At 32.2% G+C, this 22,055-nt stretch overlaps 2 protein-coding genes across 2 annotated transcripts in view; both read left to right on the top strand.

Annotated features, from left to right (window-relative positions):
* Window positions 1-22,055, top strand: part of LOC127730179 (sodium-dependent glucose transporter 1B-like) — a 168,572-nt gene that overhangs the window by 77,046 nt on the left and 69,471 nt on the right. The gene's annotated exons all lie outside the window — the stretch shown is intronic.
* LOC127730177 (sodium-dependent glucose transporter 1A-like) lies at window positions 3,519-12,805 on the top strand. The gene is made up of 4 exons (XM_052238438.1): window positions 3,519-3,767; window positions 8,887-9,167; window positions 9,676-9,961; window positions 10,286-12,805. The coding sequence occupies exons 1-4, from the start codon at window positions 3,746-3,748 to the stop codon at window positions 11,398-11,400; spliced, it is 1,704 nt and encodes a 567-aa protein (XP_052094398.1). The 5' UTR covers window positions 3,519-3,745; the 3' UTR covers window positions 11,401-12,805.

The following is a 22,055-nucleotide window of genomic DNA, read 5'->3' as shown; positions in this document are numbered from 1 at the left end:
TATATGGAAAGTTGAAAACATCCTCAAAACAAAAGGCAAAGGACCCAACAAGCAATATTATATTAAATGGTTACACTGGCCAAAGAAATTCAACTCTTGGATTAAAGCTCGCGATTTATCTGATATTTGAGAGAGTTAACTATCCCGGAAAGACTAACTTCAAGTCTCGACAGTTTACACCCCTGCACGAAATATAGCATACTGTTGGCCCTTTCGTGAGGTTAGAGATACTGTTGAGTTGTAGACAATTCTATAATCCTTTTATCTCGATGTATAAAATAGTTATATATAATTTTGTTATATTGTAAAGGCACCATGTGGATGGCTCTCCGACCCATGTCTGTCTGAATTGACGGAGATATTAAATATTGTACAAATTATTGTTGTTATTATTACTAGTGTGGTACCAAGAAGCCGAAACTTAAAAAAAAAATAGGAATACAATCACACAAAAGGAGAATCATATTGGATAATTCCTTGCTCATATTGACATTAGCAAAACCTTGAATCGATACATATACAAACACACACACACACACACACACCTACACACACATACCTGAAAAATGATAAGCATCTACATACATTATTCAATGAAAACAATTAATTAATGTCAGAATACCTAAAAATGACGTCATAGAAATAAGCCTCACATCGGGAGGCTACCTCTCAGGAGGCTACCTTTTTCCCATAGGGTTAACATTAGACGAAAGTCGCCAGAACCCCCACTTCCCCCACTACTAATGTATACTCCATACGCGGATAAAGTTGGTAAACTGCTACTCCGGTGAGGAAAATTTGTATTTTCAAAATTGAAATCATCTCGTTTGTCATAGACTCTGGTATTGAGATGATCTCTGTAGTCAAATTCGGGGTATATGTCTAAAAATGAGGCTGAGGAAGCTGTGTATGTAGTGTCTGTAATCTCTAGTTCAGGAATATTAATGGGACCTAATCAGAAAAATTTGTATTGTTAATGGAAAGAACATCTTCAATATATCTGTATGTAAAATTAAATGATATAGCTTCTTGATCTAATCCTTACGAAAACAAAAAAGTATATAATAAGAAATTTCCAGGGGAAAACCCCAGACCCCTTCTCTTTTCACTCATTCGTGGATGCATTTAGCATTATAAATACAAAGATATTTACTTTTCGACAATTTACGCACCTGGAGGTTGTTTTATCTTGAATACATAGTTAGCATTTCATCTTAAATGAAAACAGACCTAAATAAGGGTCTTTATGTAAATAATATATATCACCCAAAATAAATGAAAGCTAATTACAATTATATCAATGGGTAAAAGAAATGCTGTTTTCTGATCATTAAGTCTAATCACGCCTTATTTTTCGCGAACTAAATAATACGTTGCCTGATCTTTCACGATTAATTTTGATTAAAAATCAACAAAATTAATTTTTTTTCAAAAAATTATATGAAGTTTTTCAAGTTATAACATGCATTTATGTTACTGGACTATCGGACACACTAAATATTAAGTTTCAAACTTTTCGTTATAAATTGGAATGTGACCATTACAGGTACAAAACGTGATTTTTTTTCTTGAAGATTATCATATGATTGTGTTTCACCTTTTGTGTTTTCATAAAAAGTACTGCAATTTTTTTAAAAGTAGTATTATGAAGGAAGTTGAATCATTTTGACAAATATATTTCTTTTTTCTGATTTGTTCCACCTTTTGAAAGTACGGCAGATTTTTTCACAGATTTGAAGTAGAATTGCACTTAATTGCATTCACGATCCGATCGCAATGCTAGACCATCGTTAGTTATTCTTTCACGATCATTTTTCTCGATATACCGAATGACACCTGTGAAAAAAGTAAGCCAGGCGCGTAGCTACGTTTACGTCAAAACGCCTGGGCGTGCACATGGATTTAGGAGAACAAAAATAGTTTAATCTAGATAAATCAAAAGAAATGGTTAAATTTAAAGCACACAAGTCTTGTAATTTTTTTCTTCAGTGAATTGTAATTAAGATGAAAGTGACAAAATTTACTTTTTAATCAAATGGTATCATATTATATATTTGTTTATTTTCTGTCAGTCTGAATTTACTATGAATTATACTCAATTTCCTATTGTTCAAAAGAATTCATTGTCGGGTGAGATACGATATGTGGTTTGCATTTTAGTCGAGCCTGCGACATTTATGTCGCGAAAACGAGATTTAGCGAACAACCTAAGATTCCGTCGGCGACGTCAACATTTAGGTTCAGCCTGTGGTTCATTTTTTTTTTTATTAAAATACCATTAACTTTGTCAAACCTTCATGGAATTCTACAGAAGTTGGACTGAAGCGTATTATGATCAAATTAAAGACAGTATTCAGAACAAAATTTTTAAAGTATTTCTTTTCATTTTACTGATAAATGGACTTAGTTAATTTTTACAGTTGCTAATATTTAGATACAGTCTTAGGTTAAAGTTAATAACTTTGTCAAACCTTCTTGATATTTTATGAAAGTTGATCACAAGCTTCTTTATAACCAAAAGTCACTATTCAGAGCATTTTTTTTCGTATTTTACTGATAAAAAGTTTGTTGTTTTGGAGATACAGTCTGTGTTTAAAGTTTGTTACTCATCAATTTGTTTGTCAAACCTTCATCGAATTTTATGAAAATCTTTTTTATGATAACGAGATAATGTCTGAAGCAATTTTTTTTTTTCATTTTTCAGGACTTTACAGACTTATTTTTTTGTGTGCAAATAACAGACGATCTGGAATTAATTTTTTTACATGATAAATGTGTAAACTTTTAAAGCTCTACTATCATAGATTGTGATGAAACTTGGAAATAAGCTAATCTTCAAGATCAAGAAAAAGCATCTGAAACAAACTTCGACTTTTTTTTAAAATCCTGTATTTGACTGATAAGTGGATTCAACTTTTACAGTCAACATTACACTTTTACAGTCAACATTACACTTTTACAGTCAACATTACATGTTTACAGTCAACATTACACTTTTACAGTCAACATTACACTTTTACAGTCAACATTACACTTTTACAGTCAACATTACACTTTTACAGTCAACATTACACTTTTACAGTCAACATTACACTTTTACACTGACATCAGCAATCCCAGGTGAGACACAGGATTCCACGGAACCCTTTACGAATTTTTATATTACAACTGGCCATTTATGAAAATTAATTATTCCATTTGTCCATTAACGGAATTTTGCGCATAAAAATGGGAGAACTTAAGACGAAGTCAAAATAAGCAATAGAATCACAACATTGGAATGGAGACTTGAATTTTTTGTCGATTGATTTTTTTACCCCACATCTTCTTTTTAACATATTTTATAGTAACTTTTGGGACATGTTTCTCTAAGACCAATGATCAATTCACAAGATTCCAAGTTAACACAATAAAATAAATTAAATTAAACATTAAAATAAACAAATTAGACTTTAAGGTATGTTGTTATTGATCAGTTTTTAATGACAGAAATGGTATCACTTTCTTGATAATGCGTGAGCTTCCGGGTGCTTTGTCCCCTCGAACCTCCTAACAGGAGGTTTTCTGCCCTTCATCCGTTCAGGGTTTACATGCCTCTCGCCGAGGTTCGGGCGTTCACTTAAAAATGGCCTTGCTACGCCACTGTAAGCTACTGTTTAATCATAAACATTGTATATAAAAAATATTAATCGATAATTTACTGTTATTAAAGCACACCATACATATATATAAATAAAAATAATACATGGTCACACGTAGTAGAGAACGTAAGTAAACAAAGCAAGTCCAGATGTTCTACTTTAACTAACTATTTATAAATAATTCATTGAAATGCAAGGGATTTACTCATCCGAAATCTCTTAAACACCAATAAATTCACCATCAAGCATGTCTGGTGACCTGACGGATCATTATGTTAAAGTATGTCAAATATATAATCGTTTTTTGTCTAAAAAAATAAGATAGGGTATGTATTTGTGTTATTCAAAATATAGGAAAAGGGTGGGGTACTCAATTTCTCAGCTGCTCAATCTACTAGTGCTCACTCTAACCACTAAAAGGCTCAGCGGCACCTCAGCGGCACCTCCACCTCCAAGGTTTTATTCGTTTTTTACGCTTTCGAATTTCTCGTGAATGCATCAGTGACACAATAGTCCTCGTTACAGTGAATTTAGTAACTTTGCATTTTTTACAAGTTATTACTTTAATAGTTTGCAAGCTGTTATCATTTCTAAAATTATGATTGTTATTGATTATAATGCTAGTTTAGATTAAGCATTAATAAATAAAAAAGCCGAATGAAAATGTTGAATAGAAGTTCATGAGATCTTACAATGTTCTTAAAGGACTATATTTAGGTCTATTTAGTGCAGCAACGGAAATATGTCATGCATATTAAGGACGAGAACACATTAAAAGTTAAATCATGTATAATCTATAAATAGGTTCTTTTAAAAGAGTTCATTTGGATGGAGGGCGGGAAATTTAAACTACACTACAAAAGTCAAAAAGTCTGAAAAGACCAGTTTTTGTCTGAATTTGCATGAATTTTTACTCGACATTCTTAATTTGTCTGAATAATTTTTAAAAATTCTTGACATAGTATGAATTTGTCTAATAAGGTTCTTGATTTTTCTTGACAAGTGTCTTGACAGTATGAACATTGTCTTAAAATTTCTCGACACTTCCTGTATCATCTGATAAGAGTCTGGATTAGTCTCGACCAATTCTTGACTGTCTTAAATTTGTCTCGATCTGTCTTGACATATTCTTGACATTCTTAATAATGTCTGAATATGTCTCGACATATTCTTGACATTCTAAATAATGTCTGAATATGTCTCGACACATTCTTGACAGTCTTAAATATGTCTTGACACTATCTCAACAGTATAAATTTTGCCTGAAATGTGAAGAGACTTATTCTGCACTGTTTATGACATTCTATTGCTGTTATATACTCCTTTTTATTATGGCTAAACTAAACTTTGAAGAATGAAGGACTAATTTGGTATATATAGTAAGATACCCTTTTGGTGCAACTAAGTTGTAATACCCTGAATAATCCCCCATGTAGTTTAATTTTGATTTATTTTTATTAAACATTTAAGTAATTGTTTTCACTTGGAATATAAGTAGAAGGTATTGACAAACAGCATTTAGATTTTTGCCGTTCGCAAAACTGCCAGTCAAATTTGCTTTACTAAAATAGGTGTCTTGTATCTCTTTTGGACACCACAATTCATTTTTGGGTTTGTGTAGCTAAAAAAAGAGGGGGGGGGGCTTTCGTTTAGGTCAAAGAATTTGTTCCCATCTTGATTCAAAAACCTTATTCATTTTTTAGAACAACCCAAAAACATTTTTTATTTAAATTTGAGTTTTGAATTTTATAATTTTTTATAAATAATAAAAAAAACTCCTTCCTGAAAAGAAAAAAATGTTTAGATCTATATTATGCATGTCTGTTTGAGAACCATTTCTATAGAAATCATTGATGGGACCCATTATAAATACATTTTTTTTATTATTCCTGGAGTAGATAATAATTTTCTTTTAATCTTTGGGAATTATTCAATTTGTTTTTATGTTAAAATAATTAACTTCATAATTTTGATGAAGAAAATCCATTTCAATTCAATTTTTTTTCATCAAAATGATGATTTTCATTTTCATCTATCAACAAACTTTTTAAATTGCAGTGGCATGGTCGGTCAACTGATAAGTTGTATGGCTGATTACAGGTAAAGCAATAACTTCTATTTGACAGTTGCGTGTACTCTGGGGTGTGGAATACCTTAAATTTATGGGTAACATCCTGTCCATGTGTAATACTTAATATATTCCAACAGATGACATTACACAAATTTTTCTTCTGTTAAATGAATGATTTGTATATCATCATAATTTGCTATTTATATAAACCACATTTTGGTATAATAATTATTTACCATATCAACATTGATTATTATGAATGTAGAATGAAATATGTCTACAGTATGATTGGTTTGAATCATTTAATTTATAAGATTTAGGAATCAAAATTTGTAATTATTTAAAAACCCACATTGAAATTGTTTTATATCAACACAACCACATTTGAATTATTTTATACTTTAGATTTCATAGCCATATTTGCATTTGTAAAAATATTTATATACCCAAATTTTCAATTATTTTACATGCCCAACTTTTATTTTTGTTGTGAAGAAGTGTAACTTGAAACAACAGTATATCATATAAAGAGAAATAAAGATTAAAGTTATATCATGAATATTGGTCATGATTTGTAAAACTCAGAACTGTCAAGTAAATTTAAGACACGATTCAAAATGTTCAGAATATGTCAAGCCATACTGAGAAAAAATAAGAATGTCGAGAATATGTCGAGAAATTTCAAGGCAGTATTCAAATGTCAAGAATTTGTCAAGAAATTTTAAGACCATATTCAGAATGTCGAGAATATGTCGAGTAAATTTCATACAAATTTAATATAAATGAGAATTTGTCAAGAAAAATTAAGACACAAGTCATACTTTTGGAGAATGTCGAGTAAAAGTTCATGCAAATTAAGACAAAAACTGGTCTTTTCAGACTTTTAGACTTTTGTAGTGCTAGCTGCTACTGCGGTTAGGAACATGAATAGTCTTTTTGTCAATTCCGTCTTGTCATTTCAATTGCTATTTTTCATTAAAAGTTAGTTAAAAATGAATATAATATTCAACTTATCATCCTTAGTAATTTGCATGCATGTTTATGTCATACCATTACCACACTGTTAAAGTTGCTTTGTCGACCAGAACGAACAAACTTGAAGTTTCTAAATTCTATAAATCCTAGAAATGAGCGTATTATTTACCCTTTTATTTTAGTTCTAAATTACTTTCGAAATGTGATCTGCGAATATTCACAATACTTACATATATTCAAATAGGAACCTATTGAATTATTGTCAGATTTAATTTTTTATGAACTGATGACCAAAGAGCATCTTTACAGCCGATTGCATTGAGTGTGTAAGTAAAGGTAATATCTTTGGTTGATCTTGGTTAGCTTGCTTGTTAGCTGAACCGTGAAGTCATTATTAGGTAAGGTATACTACCCTCCTTTTGAAGTAGCCTAGTCCTACAGACAGATATATTGGTTATCCGTCGGACTAGTCTACTCTTAAAGGAGGGTAGTTTACCTAACCTAATAATGAATTCACGGTTCCGCTAGCAAGCAAGCTAACCAAAGATATTACCTTTACCTACACACTCAATGCAATCGGCTGTAATGAAATGACGACATGGTCTTCGATGGAGGACAATATTTTGGACCTTTTTTCAGAAAGTTCATAACTCCTCGGTCTTAATCGGTATTGAGACAGGTCCCCTGTAAATATATGGACATAGGGACCATTTCTAAACCAAGTCCTTAGTCCGAGACTGCTTTTGCGTCTGTCGGCCTTTTTAAGACTTGTTGAGGCAATTATATGCAACCGTACGGCCTTCGACAATAAGAAAAACCCATACTGTATAGTCGGCTATAAAAGGCTCCGACATGAAAAATATGAAACAAATCAATTGAAAAAACTAACTGCCTAACTTATGTCAAAACAACTTACAAAAAACAAAGATGACAGACATGAACCAACGACAACCACTGAACTACATGCTCCTGACTTGGGACAGGCACATAAAGAATGTGGCGGATTACGATTTTGTTATCTCTTCGTATAGGTTTGTGATTTTTTACATTTTTATAAATATCTTTTTTCTTTTACGCTATTTAATTACAAAATTTTACGCCACGAATATCACGTGACGAATATGTAACTTTTATTCACATACTAACCCCCTGTAGCACAAATAGATTTTATTTCTTTGAAAATTACTTGTAGTATATGATGTTTAATTCGTTGATTGCGGTTAATAGTTACTTTTGCAATGAAACCTATGACTATGTTGTCCTTTTAACAACAATATTCATGATACCAATAGTGGAAGTTTTAAACATGTTCCGTTGGCCAGCGATATTTATAGATTATCGTTTGTCATCTCAACGAGATTGATTTTCTCGCTTGAGCCGGTAAAAGCAATCGAGTTGAGATGACCAATGATAATCTGTTTATCGCTATTTTATCTATGACGACGTTGTTAATTTCATTGACAACGGCACGTGCGCCCTTAGTTTCTAGCGATAATTTTTCATATCACTCTACTGTGCTGAGAAAGGAAATTATCAGTCAGTAAGATCAAAGGAAAATTTCGTAAAATAGCGATAATATCATTTAAACCGAGGGGATATGCTGTCCGTATAATCGTTTAATCTAAGACAGCTCGGGAATCTTCTAATTGTTTATATAATTGTGCTGGTTATCACAGGACGGTTTCGAGTGGTTGGAATTTTATATATAAAATTAATATGTGTATGTGATTTCCTAAAATACTGGTAAACCTAACTTTTGAATTTCTGAGTTCTGTGGAAGCGGTGTATATATATTCTTGTGTTGTTTAGACATGCTAATCCGTCGGCAGCGATACATACACGTGTTCGCGTAAAGCTTTATATTTCAGAAGACACGGATACTTCATATCTTGTTTACAGATGCCTTATATTACGATGTTTCAATCCGTTATATATTCAGTGTCCTTGACATCGTTTCCATGGTTCAGTTACTGCTTTAAAACAATACTGATTAGTTTGTGTTTTTGCCCATGTATTTCTGACTCATTCTATGTTTTGTATATGGGATCCTTACGTGAAATCACAATTATAACGATTGATGAAACAGTCAAAGAAGCATCCAAATTTTCGTGAATACAGTATATTCATAGTTGCAAATTTTGTCGTATTAAAAGAATAATAAACTTTAATTTATGAAATTGATAATTATGTTTTATTAAGCATATACAGGAATGCAGATGAATGATGATTTTGGCCAAGGTGTCTGTATGCCACCAGCTGAAATACCATCAGAGGTTAATGTACTCATTAGCAGTGCACATATTACAACAGCTGATGCAATACCTGAACAAAATGTATTGATTGTCAATGACATAAAGAATCAAGAAGATGATGCAACATCGAATACAAAACAGTCATTAAGGGAAAGATTGGTGAAAGATGATATTTTCAGGCGTAAATTTATATTATGGATTTTCCTTTGTATGTCTAGCGGCATTCTGGTGAGTTTTGAATTTACTACACTATTAGATTAGATTATTGATTTTAATTATTAGTTGAAATTATTGGAAGGCAAACCAGGGCACAGATAGAAAAAAATCTCATGTAATATTTTCCAAGGGATGAATTGCAATAATCAGTTATAAGATTTGTATTTTTTGTTTGCAGATGTGTAAAATTAATAAATATATAGTTTATGTGTCATGTTTATAAACACAGAATAGAACGAGCGATGACCTCTCCTCGGTTGGTATTTATAAGATGCAGGTGATTACTGTATCTCAGAACCTAAATTAAAAGGGACCTAAAATAGAACAACTAAAATTGCCTAAGTTCAAAGGTTAACTTTGACGGCGGAAATTTAATTGTGGTTAACTAAACCATGCAAGTATAACGAAACATTATATATGCAATGCCGTCTTTGGTGTTAGTGGTTTGTTTAATAATATGTTCCTACGTGTGTTAGAGCAAACAAAATGTCATTAGAAACTGGAATAAAATGTATTTTAGGGTTGGGTTATTGGACAATTAGGTCCTTCGCTGCTGGACCTGAAAGAGATAACTAATTGCAGACTAGAGGAAGCTTCGTTTTTTCTGACGTCGGTGTTTATTGGCTATCTTATGGGAACAATTGTCAGTGGAGCAATATACAAGCGGATGAACCCGTTCTTGCTGATTTTCCTTGGAATAACCGCTCTCGGTGTCACATCTGCGGCGATTCCGTGGTGCTCTCTTTATGGAGTAATGATTTCTATGCATATACTAAAGGGTTTTGGTTTTGGCGTTCTCGATACAGGTGAGAATTCTAATTTTCTAGTTGAAAAATACATATGAAGTGTAATATGATTTAATTATTATATTTTCCCCTTAATTTTATAAAGCTAGGATACTTCTTCAATTGTGACGCTTTAATTGACATAATTAATTAAAACATTTTAATTGCTTGTAATATGATGTCAAAGCTTTATTGTACACTAGCTGCGGAAAAGTTATTTTATTTTTCTAACAGATAAGACATTTATTTTCCTAATGACCGTTTTCCACTTTATTCGCCGTATGTAATATCGCACTTTTTAATAATTATGTGCAGTACAAAAAAATTTGTTTGTTTTTCTAACAGCCGGAAATTCTGTGTTTATTTTCAACTTTAAACACGAGAAGGGAATACAGTCATATCTACATGCCATACATCTCATGTTTGCTGTTGGTGGGTTTTTGTCTCCAATAGCAACAGCGCCGTTTCTAATGCAGGATCTTCCTAGCACACAAATGGACGAAAATCTAAACTTAACCATCTACCAAAATACTAGTTTGTTATCAACATCAAGTTTACCTTCTATTTTATTCATAAAAAACAGCACTGATTTTTCAAAAGTGCAGTATGCTTTACAGACGGCTAACAATTCTAACATGACATATAATGATGATTTACATGATAGAAACAATACTGAGCACATTCAAAGACGTTCAGTACTGTACAAAGCATATCTGATTTCAGCAGGCCTCTGTTTCATGCTTGCGATACCATTTCTTTTCATGTGTTTTACCAACAATGAAACATACAAGGAAGAGAAATCGAAACAAATGGATAAAAAAACGGAATTGCCTATCCGTATAAAATTTAGTATTCTTTTTTTAATGTGCCTTTTCTTAGGAATCGACAACGGAATGGAAGATACATTTTTTGGACTATTTACTACATTCGTTGTGGTTCAGCTTGGATGGACGAAAAAAAGCGGATCATACATAACTTCTCTTTATTGGGCATCATTTGCTTGTGGTCGTCTTAGTGCTATTTTTATCGGCCGAAGATTGAAAGCTTCAAAATTATTACTTTATTACACTAACGTTTTTCTCTTAGCTATGATTGGACTTTTTGTGTCCACAAAATTTACTTTTGATATAGGAATTTGGATATTTTTTCCAGTTATGGGATTTACCGTATCTGTTTTCTTTCCATCAATATTTATATGGACGCAAGATTTTCTAACTGTTGCTGGAAAAGTGTCATCACTTTTATTAATTGCGGCGTCATTAGGATCTATGCTTAACCCGATTTTGATTGGATATTTAATGGATAATAACGATTCAATGTGGTTTGCTTATATAACATTAGCGGATGGTATTGTAATGTGGATTATGGTGTGGGTAGCTACTTATGTTTCTCATTATGTTAAAAAATATCGTGTGGATATAATAGTTGAATGTACTGAAATTCAAGAAAATAGTTCATAATAGTATGTCAGGGTTGAAATCCCTGTAACACGTGCGATTAATGTGTTGTGTTGTATAAAACTTCACCAGGAACGCTCCGAGCTAAAAATTGGGCAACCAAAGAGGAATAATACATTTGGAACGGTTATGCAAAAAATGGAATTAAAAGAATCATCAAAAACCGTCATAGGGCAACTTCCAGTTTGCCTATAAAAGTTGCTAAAATAGTTTTTTTTTTAATAAATTATTAATTTTTAACTTACTTTTACGTTGAAATTTAAAGAGACAATCTAAAATAAGTATAAAATAAGTTATTTTGTATTGTTGTTCAGATATGTTTAAAGAACGTTTTTTGCATGTATAGTAAAAGCAATATTACCACCCTGGTAAGATAGAGCGGAGAATATGAAGTTTGTTTCGACCCTTATGTCTATTGTTTTTTAAATTTTGAAATAAGAAAAAAAAATAATGTGGAGCTGTCTTACACACACACATATATATATATATATATATATAGCGGTACGCCACTAGTAAATTGATATGTATCATGGCTTGAACGCGGTGAATTCGACCTAAACATCATCTGAAATGTCTAAACATGAAATACTTCTTGATAAGTGTTTGAGTAAAATTTCAGATATCTCTTTGCAGGACATTTAACACCTATTTATGACATTTTTATAGGTTCTGAAGATAGTGACTGGCGTCATGAAGAAAGGAATTTTATTCTAAATAACTTCCAGGTTGTCGTTTGTTGATGTGGTTCATAAGTGTTTCTCGTTTCTCGTTTTTTATATTGATTAGACCGTTGGTTTTTCTGTTTGAATGGTTTTTACACTAGTCATTTTGTGGGCCCTTTATAGCTTACTGTTCGGTGTGAGCCAAGGCTCCGTGTTGAAGGCCGTACTTTAACCTATAATGGTTTACTTTTACAAATTGTGACTTGGATGGAGAGTTGTGTCATTGGCACTCATACCACATCTTCTTATATCTATTTGTAAATAAATTTACTTCCTCTTATCAATACGATTTTACAATGTAAAATAAGAATAGAGGGGCATCATATATAAACAACTGTTATTGTGAAATCGTGTTGATCGTAAAATAAGAATAGAGGGCATCATATATAAACTACTGTTATTGTAAAATCATGTTGATTAGAGCAAGAACACATGAAATAATCAGTTACAATATTAGGGGCCTTTACCTAAAACAATTAAAAAATAATGATAATTAGGAAAAAACAGAACATTCCTGTTGCAGCCATACAGTTAGTTTAATCTCGTAGTTAAATGGTGGCGTTAAAAAAATTACAATAACCGTCATTGCATGATCAAAATCTGCATTGTTGATATATTTTTTTTTATTTTGTTGAATATGAAATGACATTGTCGTGTTTGTGTCATTAAATATTTATAGCAATTTATTTAGATATTCATACAAATGTCATTGAGCAATGTAATTTGATGAAGAGGAATTTCAGCCTGCATGTACATTGCAGAGCCTTTGTCAGAAAAGTGCGTAGAAATTGAACTTATGCAAATGAATATCGATAAATTAGTTGACCTATTTCGGGTTGAAAAATCTCTATGGAAAGTCTGTCACTGTTTGAAAATTGAGCTGTTATAAGAAAATCTACGAAACAGACCAAAATTCATCTTATATTGCGTATTTGAATGTTTCAAAATCAATCAATGTCCTATACATGCATGTACATATATACTTGCACTTTCATAAGGTCGATTTCTATCCGACGCAGCTCAATGTAAACGAATGACCTCATTAAACCTGGATACTATATATTCAACACGTATTGTTGTTTTGTAAAAGTGAAATCAAAATGTGAGTATTTAATATGTTTTTTATGAAAGATTGATTGGTGCTTGCCCAACGTCCAGCGGCAAATATTTCAGGCATGTTCAGGACGAGAACAAATTTGTATGACACGTATTAACCTTGTTAACAAAAGTTTTGAAAATGTTGATGAATTTAACTTTTTTGTCAACATGTTATGTATGTGCTTATGAATTGCACGATATAGATATATTAGTACGGTGACAAATAAGGTAAATTTGAAAATTTAATGGACCGAAATACCTCACGGCTAATTTTGGTCTTATTTTGTAGATAAATATAATATCCTTTGATTAAGGCGTGTCGTAGAGTGCCAAAGTGGTGCAGATGTTTGAAAACTGCGGTCAAATGTCAAAGGGGGGGATTTTAAATAAATTTAGACATTTTGGGCAATTTCTCGGTAGTCTCTCATGTTAACTGAGAATTTTTTTTTGATGGAAGCATGCGCTAGGAATAATACACGAATACAGCTAGTCATATTTATGTCTGATTACCAGAGATTAGTGATACATACCCTCGCTTGCAACATGTAAGAAAATGAAACAAATATCTTTATCTACGGAAATTATCGACAAAAAATATTCATAATTAAGATTTAGCTATGCAATAATATATGACCACATATGAAGATATTTTTGGGAAAGTTTTGTTAAAATGCCATAAAGAACAGAGGAGAAATAAGAACTGTAAAGTTAACACCCGGTCCATGATGTTATGAAAAAAAAATATGAAATTCTTGGCTGATTATTTAAAATTAAAAGGATGTTAGAACTATAGAAATTAGTCTTTATGTTCATGACACTATAGTATATGAAGTTTGTTTTTATGTTAATAAATAAATCAGTACCGTAGTAGACCAATAGCACAATTAGAAGATGTTTCCCCCTTTTTTATGAAACAACGACAGACATGGTTGTCGTTTGTTGATGTGGTTCATAAATGTTTCTCGTTTCTAGTTTTTTATATAGATTAGACCATTGCAATGATTTTACACTAGTCATTTATTGGATCCCTTACTGTTCGGTATGAGCCAAGGCTCCGTTTTGAAGACCGTACTTTGACCTATAATGGTTAACTTTTACAAATTATGACCTGGATGGAGAGTTGTCTCATTGGAACTCATACCACATCTTCTTATATCTATAAACAATGGAATATATAGCAGACTTGAAAGCCCGATATATATGTGAACTACAAACAAAGATTCACAGGGACATTACGCTTCAAAAGTTGCTGTCTATGTTTAATTATAATACACTAACACTAGACATCAATATGCACATCAATTTGAAGAGGTAACGGAATACTAGAAAAAAAATTGGATGTCATTGTATGGCGCCGACAAAACTCATGAGTTTATTCAGATCACCATGTACTGATTGACCATTACTTCTGGGGTCATTTTGATCCGCGGTGAATTGATTTTCACTGCAACATATGTGTCAATATAAGAACCAGCAAGAATGACAAATTTTGATACATGCATGTTTTCCCCGACCCCTTGTAATTGTCTTCCTTTGCCAATTTCGATTAGAGAAGACGTGTCGCATCCTGTAAGAGCGCGAGCTGCTGTTGGTGTGCCAGACATCAGGGGTCCAATAACTTTTAAAAAGTTGCATATGTCGTGAATAGATAAAAACAGTTTTGTGGCTTTGGTTGAAGAAACGCCTCCAGTCTAAAACCAAAATTCAACATGTTTGACGTCTGAGGAAAAGACCTTATTAGAAATAAAACATAACTGTCATGATTTTAATATGATGCAACCCTTGGAATAACTTTTCAATATCTGTTCATTGGCAAAAAAAGGCGGCAGAATAATTCTTATATCTGCCTCTTCAGTGACTTACAGATCCTACACAAAATTGCTTCACAGTCTATAGATTTTGAAAAGATCCCGCTAGAAATATTTCGTCATTTTCTTGCAAATCACAATCATTGTAGTGTGATAGTGCATAGTTACAATGTACCTACAAATCTTATCAACCCATGTTTATTTTCAGGTGCACAAAGAAATTTCTTACAATCTCTAATTGATCTGCATTCAATGACTTGAAGAACAATTTGGATCTACCACCATTTGAAATAAACCTTATTGGTCCCTTTGACGCCTTTAATAGCTGACTATGTGGTATGGGATTTGCTCATTGTTGAAGGTCGTGCGGTAACCTATAGTTGTAAATATCTGTGTCATTTGGTCTCTTGTGAAGAGTTGTTCCATTGGCATTCAAACCACATCTTCTTTTTATATACTAGTACACCAATGTCCGATGTAAGGAGAGGGTTGGGCGCCCGCTGACATGTTTAACCTCGCCACATTCTGTATGTGGCGGTCCCAAGTCAGGAGCCTGTTATTCAGTGGTTGTCATTTGTTGCTGTTACATTTATGTTGTTCGTTTATTATTTTGTACATTAATTAGGCCGTTGTTTTTCTCGTTTGAATTGTTTTAAATTTACATTTGTCAATTCGGGCCCTTTATTTCTGACTATTCGGTAAGAGTTTTGCTTATTGTTGAAGGCCGTACGGTGATCTATAGTTGTAAATGTATGTGTATTTTTTGGTCTTTGTGGAGATTTGTCTAATTGGCAATCATACCACATATTTTTTTTAATTGGTTTTAAAGCAGTCATTGGCCAAATCTCAATAACTGTTGTACCATTTTACATAAATACTTCGGACGATACCAATACCATCTATCTGATTAGGGGTGTACTGGTTTTCATAAAGGAATATAACACACTTAGCTAAAGTATGCATTTCCGTTCAGTATCAAATGAGAGTGCATTGTAATCATTATCCATTTGAAAATAATTGTCGTCTACTAACCAGGCAAAATATTTATCAGAGAGGTTGGAATACATTGTAAAGATAGAAATAATTTGAAATTTCGAACGATCGTAAATAGTTTTTCACAATTTTTTTTCGCAAAATGCAATATCTGTAAACATATGTAACTGGCAAACTATACGACACCGAAAATGGTTTTTTTCTTTCTTTCGCAAACAGATCATCATGTAGACTTTCTATAAGTATTTTAAAAGCAACATCATGCCCCGATCAATTTGAAGCATCAGAAGCAAATTATTTTTAATTGCATCAATTAGTTTTAAAACAATGCATGCTGAATGTTAAAGCGGCTTGTCCTTGAAGTTATTAATGAAGAGTAAACTCACCACTGGATTGTCTGCCTGATAATTTGCGTCATTTAAAACAATATCGGCACGCTCAAATGACTCGACATGCCTTAATTGCTTAGCTTGTTGTATGAATTTTGTCTCCAGAATAGACATTTTTACCAGTCATGGTAATGCCATGGAGCGCGTTTTAACGAAAGTTGATTCATCGTTACACGCATGGGTTTTTTCACTAATTCAAATGCATGAAAATGTTTTCTTCTTGGACATGTAAAGGCTTAATAACACGATCTAAGCTACTTTACTCGTTCTTATTTAATGGAATAAGCACTGACAATAATTTTCCGGAATTTTTCGGATGTGTTCCAATGTGGTTTAAAATTAGTCTTTTCGAAAAACAAAAATAAAAGCACCTCAAAAGTTATTAAACCTTAGCATCTGTACTTATTCAAGCACATAGACACAACTGTTGATACAAATATATATTCTTTTTTATAAAACTTAAGGAAATGCATATTAAATTTATTGCATTTCATATGACAGGGAAAAATAGGAAAGGGGAACGTTACATGACTTATTGAGGTGAAAATTTAGTAGTAATACTGCTATGTGATGAGTTTTATAAAAATGCTTGTAAACGTTGATTTGTATGTTCTATCAAACTTTTATATATTAAAACTTCTTAAGTATTGGTTGTTCCACTATTTTTTGTGAAAATTTACTATTGGTGATATATATAAGAAATGTAATATACTTTGACGGACGGTAAGATTGAAAAAAATGTTACATACATTTGAAAATCGTCCAATTCACTCAATGTATATGTTCATATGATATTAAAGTTTGATTTCAAATAAAAGCTGATACATAATTCTTTCATCTGATACCAATTTTTTGATGATATCTTCATTCGAAAATTTATTATAAGCGTTCCCGTGTTTGAAAATGAAAAAGAAAAAAATCCGAAAATCACACTTTAACGCGATTTTACAAAAAACTGCACCGTGGGAAAACTCTACGACAGGGCTAAAATGAAAGTATAATGTTTATTCTATCTTCATGTGAATTTTCAGCCGTGAGGTATTTCGGTCCATTAAACTCTTTAAATAAGCGACTTTTCCTGATTTGTCACTCCACTATATAGACTATTTAAAGTTCAAACTTTAATTCGGGTTGTGAGTCCCGGGTGATCGTATATACATGCATTTTGTTTAATGTGCATCGATCGGTATATATATTTGTATATTTACTTTATCTTTGTTTTGTACTTCTGTACAGGGCTCCTATATTCCACATCCACACTTTTTTACCCCCTATATCCCACCGTGGTCCCCACTACCCCCCATGCTCCACATCCCAAAAAGCGTGTCACACACTCCTCATTAGCTTATATATATATATGTGTAAGGAAGGGATGCCTAATGAAATTTGACGTGTGACAATGATTAAGAATGCAAAAAGTTAAACGAACTTTTAGAATTGCTAAAGTTGTCGCAATAAAAACGAGTTAAGATACACTCAATTGCAAGCTGATACAGTATTTCAGGGCTAGTGGTTCCTATCAGTATTTCCTTGATAGGTGGTTGTTTCACAGGTACTTGTCACTAAAAAAAAATCACTTATACCTGTATATGCTATATTAAAGTATACAAGTATTTTTTTCAGAGGCAAATGCCTGTGGGTTTTTTGCAAGAAACCTATTGAATCAGCAGTTCTTGATGATAAAGTTGAAGTTATCGCTTTTGAAAGTTTTACAGACGCCAGTATGATTTGGTTGACCGCTATGAATATGTATATGTATATGTGTGACAGGTGACCTGTTCCAATTGTAGCCATCACCGAATAAGACTTAGAACCAGATTTCACTTGCCATGAGTATCACCATCTTTGCAACTAGTGGATCCGGATCTGCCACTGCCTACCCTTAAGCTTCCTTAAGTACTGGGTTCACTCCGGGTTTTTAGTTGGGTTCGTTCACTTGGTGCTCAATCTTAAGTTTTCTAAGTGGTGTTTTTAGATAGTTACTGGGATTTTTTTTTTTTTGTGTCTGTCTTTAAACAATTAGCCTCTCCCTTTGTAATAATCAAACCTTAATATGAGCTCACTTCAAGTGTTAACATGGTTAGTGAAATGGAAGTAAATCATATTTAATGGTCATTTCAACAGATGCAATGAAATAGTAATGAGATAGTTTTGTGATAACAAAAATAATACATTATTAAAAAATGGAGATTTCTTCTGATTCAGGTACAATTTGATACTTAAATATCTAAAATTTCTTCATTTCAAAAAGCACACAATATTTAAAACTGTATAAAGTTTGATAATGACAAAACTCAACAGTCATCGTTTCTTTAAAAAAAAACATTGATTTTAAAGTCTAGTTTAAAAACTAGATTGTAAATATTATTTAATCTACACCTTTGCCCCCTTTTCAATTCTTTTTTGTTTATTTGTTCTATATATGTACCATTATATAACGTTAACAATGTTGAAAACTAAAAATGCTTTTCCAGTTTTAGCACATACTTACAACTTCTCGTCCAATCAAATTGCTTGAATTTGCCTTCTAAGTTTCATAGTACATACTTTTTTCTGTGTACTAAGTAAGTATGCATGAATGACCACATCGACAAGATCTCATTGTACCGTAATCAAGATATTAAAACAAAAATTGCCACAGGCGATTTTGGAATAAAATGTTGTGTCCCAAATTCAAACAAAATGTTTGCATTTAGTTTTCACATTGATTTTTATATATCCTGCTGGTTTTGACAATTGCAATTTTCTATCATTTAAATAAAAAAATAACAAATATAGTTCTTAATACTTTGGTTAGAGTGCAACGCTAACTTTTAATAGAGGTCGGTCATTTTAAAACGTATCCATTCGTATCCGATACGTTGACGTTAACGTATCTGGAGATATAACAAAACCGAGTTTACGTCTGTGTTGGTATCAAAACTATTTATTCTCTTCTGTTCATGTAAACCTATAGCTAAATCAGATATACAATTTTAATAGATTGTCAATGGTGGGTTTTGGTGAAAAAGGGGGCACTATCCTTGGCTAACGTAGGCATGTGAAAAATAACAGTTATGGGGCAATGACACGAAGACAGTAAAAATACCAAATGCAACAGAAAAAAGACATTATAATCATATGCATGCCTGGCCGTTGCGATTCAATAGCAAAGTTCTACAAATCGTTCTATTTTACTTTCTCACACTTTAATTCATTGACTTGAAGTACTTATTCGTTTTGGCATAATGGACTTGATATTGCGGGCCAAATAAATCAATTACCATGCCTACCTTTTGCGATTTCCCCCTTTTTGTTATTTCATGTCTGTTTTATGGTTTTTACCGTTTCCGGTAAGGAACAGTGTTTGCTTCATTTCTTAATCTTGCATTACTTTATATTTAGAAACGTACCATTTGGAAATCTTAAGTTAATGACTTAAACTTCTTCTACATTCTGTGTGGCTCAAAATAAGGTGCACTCGATTCGGTTATGTTCCAGACGCAAAATAATTAAACTTGGACATTTATATTTGTTACACACTTTCAAACATAGTGCCGGGTACCTCGTCAGCACAGCTCCTAGACATATTCAACGATATTTCACTCAAAGATAGTACGACATATCATTTTAGTATGTCCTCAGAAACGTATACGTCAACGCACCTGATACGATTGGATACGTTTTAAATTGACCGACCTCTAATTGTAGTAAGTTATCATTCATGCAATTACTTTGTACACAAAAAGTATGTACTATGAAAACTTATGTAACTTGGTTCGTTTCATCATGAATGGAAAAACAGTGATAATGTCTGAAGGGAATGTGCCACCTTTATCTATATTCTGACAAAGCTTTTAGTTTTTGAAATAAAAAAAAAAACTATAATTTTGGATCTATTGATAGTTGCTTTTTAATGCCTATCCTGTAGACTAATAGTATCTCTGGGCACAGATATCTGTATTTTTCAAATTTATCATAGCTTTAGTTTTACTGTGTAATTGAAGAATATTTTCAAAACATGTAAAGCTCCCACTGCAATTTAATCATGTATGCCTGTTTGACAGTGATTTACCAGATCATAAGTTTATAAATGCAGCAAACATGAATTGGGAAAATGGCGGTTTATAAGTCAGTCACACATAAAAATATGTGATTTTAAAAGGCTCTAGACTCCAGATTGAAAAGATGGTTGCTGCTGATGTAAGTATGTATATTGGTATAAACCGGTGTCTTACTACATGTACGTCATTACATGGTAAGATGACATAATAAATTGAACAAATACGATAGCTTTGATACTGGTGAGTAAATTTACAAAACATTATAGTTAATGAACTCCGATTTACAAACACCTGTGAAACAAATATTCAGCCAAAATAAACTATCAATAGACCAATTAAAAGATTACTAAAGTTGTAAATATGTGCTAAATTGGATAGTCTATGAAAAAGTATATATTATGAAGTAAAGTGCTCGGGGCAAGCCCCTCGCTCTAAATTTCATAGTATATACCTTTCCATAGACTAACCGATACCTATTCCCCCTGTTTGCATTCATAATAATTAGACAAACAACAGTACTCATGGTTGTTATGCCTGGGGGATTGTACACTTCGTCAGTGGCGTAGCTTGACCATTGTTAAGTGTACGCCCGAACCTCCGCGAACCAACGGTTCTAGGGCAGGGAACCTCTTGGTAGTGGGTTCGAGGGACGTTATCGAGAAAAAGATACAATCATGCTTTAGAGTCTATATTTTAGTTTTATGTTCAATTCATTTATTGTGTTTATGTGGAATATATTGATCATTGATCTTCGGGAAAATGTCCAAAAACCAGTTACTGTAAAATATATCAATGTTGACTATTGTTTTCCTATTCATATGCGCAAATTCCGTTAATGAATACATAAGAAATAGTTAATTATCATAGATTGTCAGGTATAATATGAAAATTCAAAAGGGATTCGTGGAACCCTGTATCTGGCTTGGGACTGCTGCTGTCCGTTTTAAAGTGTAATGTTGACTGTAAAAAGAATACTTTTATCATGCAGTCAAATACAGGATTTTAGAAAAAAAATCAAACATTTTTTATTTAGATGCTTTTTCTTGATCTTGATCATGCCAATTAGATTATTTACAAGTTTCATACTAACAATCTATGAAGGTGTACACATTTCATTATGTAAAAAAACAAAACCCAGACCGTTTGTTAATTGCAAAAAGTCAATAAAATACTTTCAAAATAAAAACAAAAAACAAAAAAAAACCAAATACATGTACTTTCCAAATTTTGCTTCTGACATTATCTCCTTATCAGTAAAATGCTTCTGAAAAAGTTTCATTCAATTCGATGAAGGTTTTGACAAAGTAGTTGATGGGTAACAAACTTTAACATTAGACTGTTACTATACTTTTTAACAATAAAGCAACAAAATACGGTAAAAAGTAGAAATATATTTCCATTATGCTCTGGATACTGACTTTTAGTATAAAAAAGCTTGTGTCCTATTTCCGTAAAATTCCATGAAGGTTTGAAAAGTTATTGATGTCTGAAAAACATTAACCTACTTTAAGACTGTGTCCAAATATCAACTGTAAAAAAAATCCGTTCATTTATCAGTTAAATAAAAATATATTTTAAAAATGTGGCTACTGTCTTTAAATTGAT

Source organism: Mytilus californianus, unplaced genomic scaffold (genome assembly GCF_021869535.1).
Source record: "Mytilus californianus isolate M0D057914Y unplaced genomic scaffold, xbMytCali1.0.p SCAF_2, whole genome shotgun sequence".
Taxonomy (NCBI): domain Eukaryota; kingdom Metazoa; phylum Mollusca; class Bivalvia; order Mytilida; family Mytilidae; genus Mytilus; species Mytilus californianus.
The sequence above is the reverse complement of the archived record's forward strand: the minus strand, read 5'-3'. Positions and strand labels throughout refer to the sequence as shown.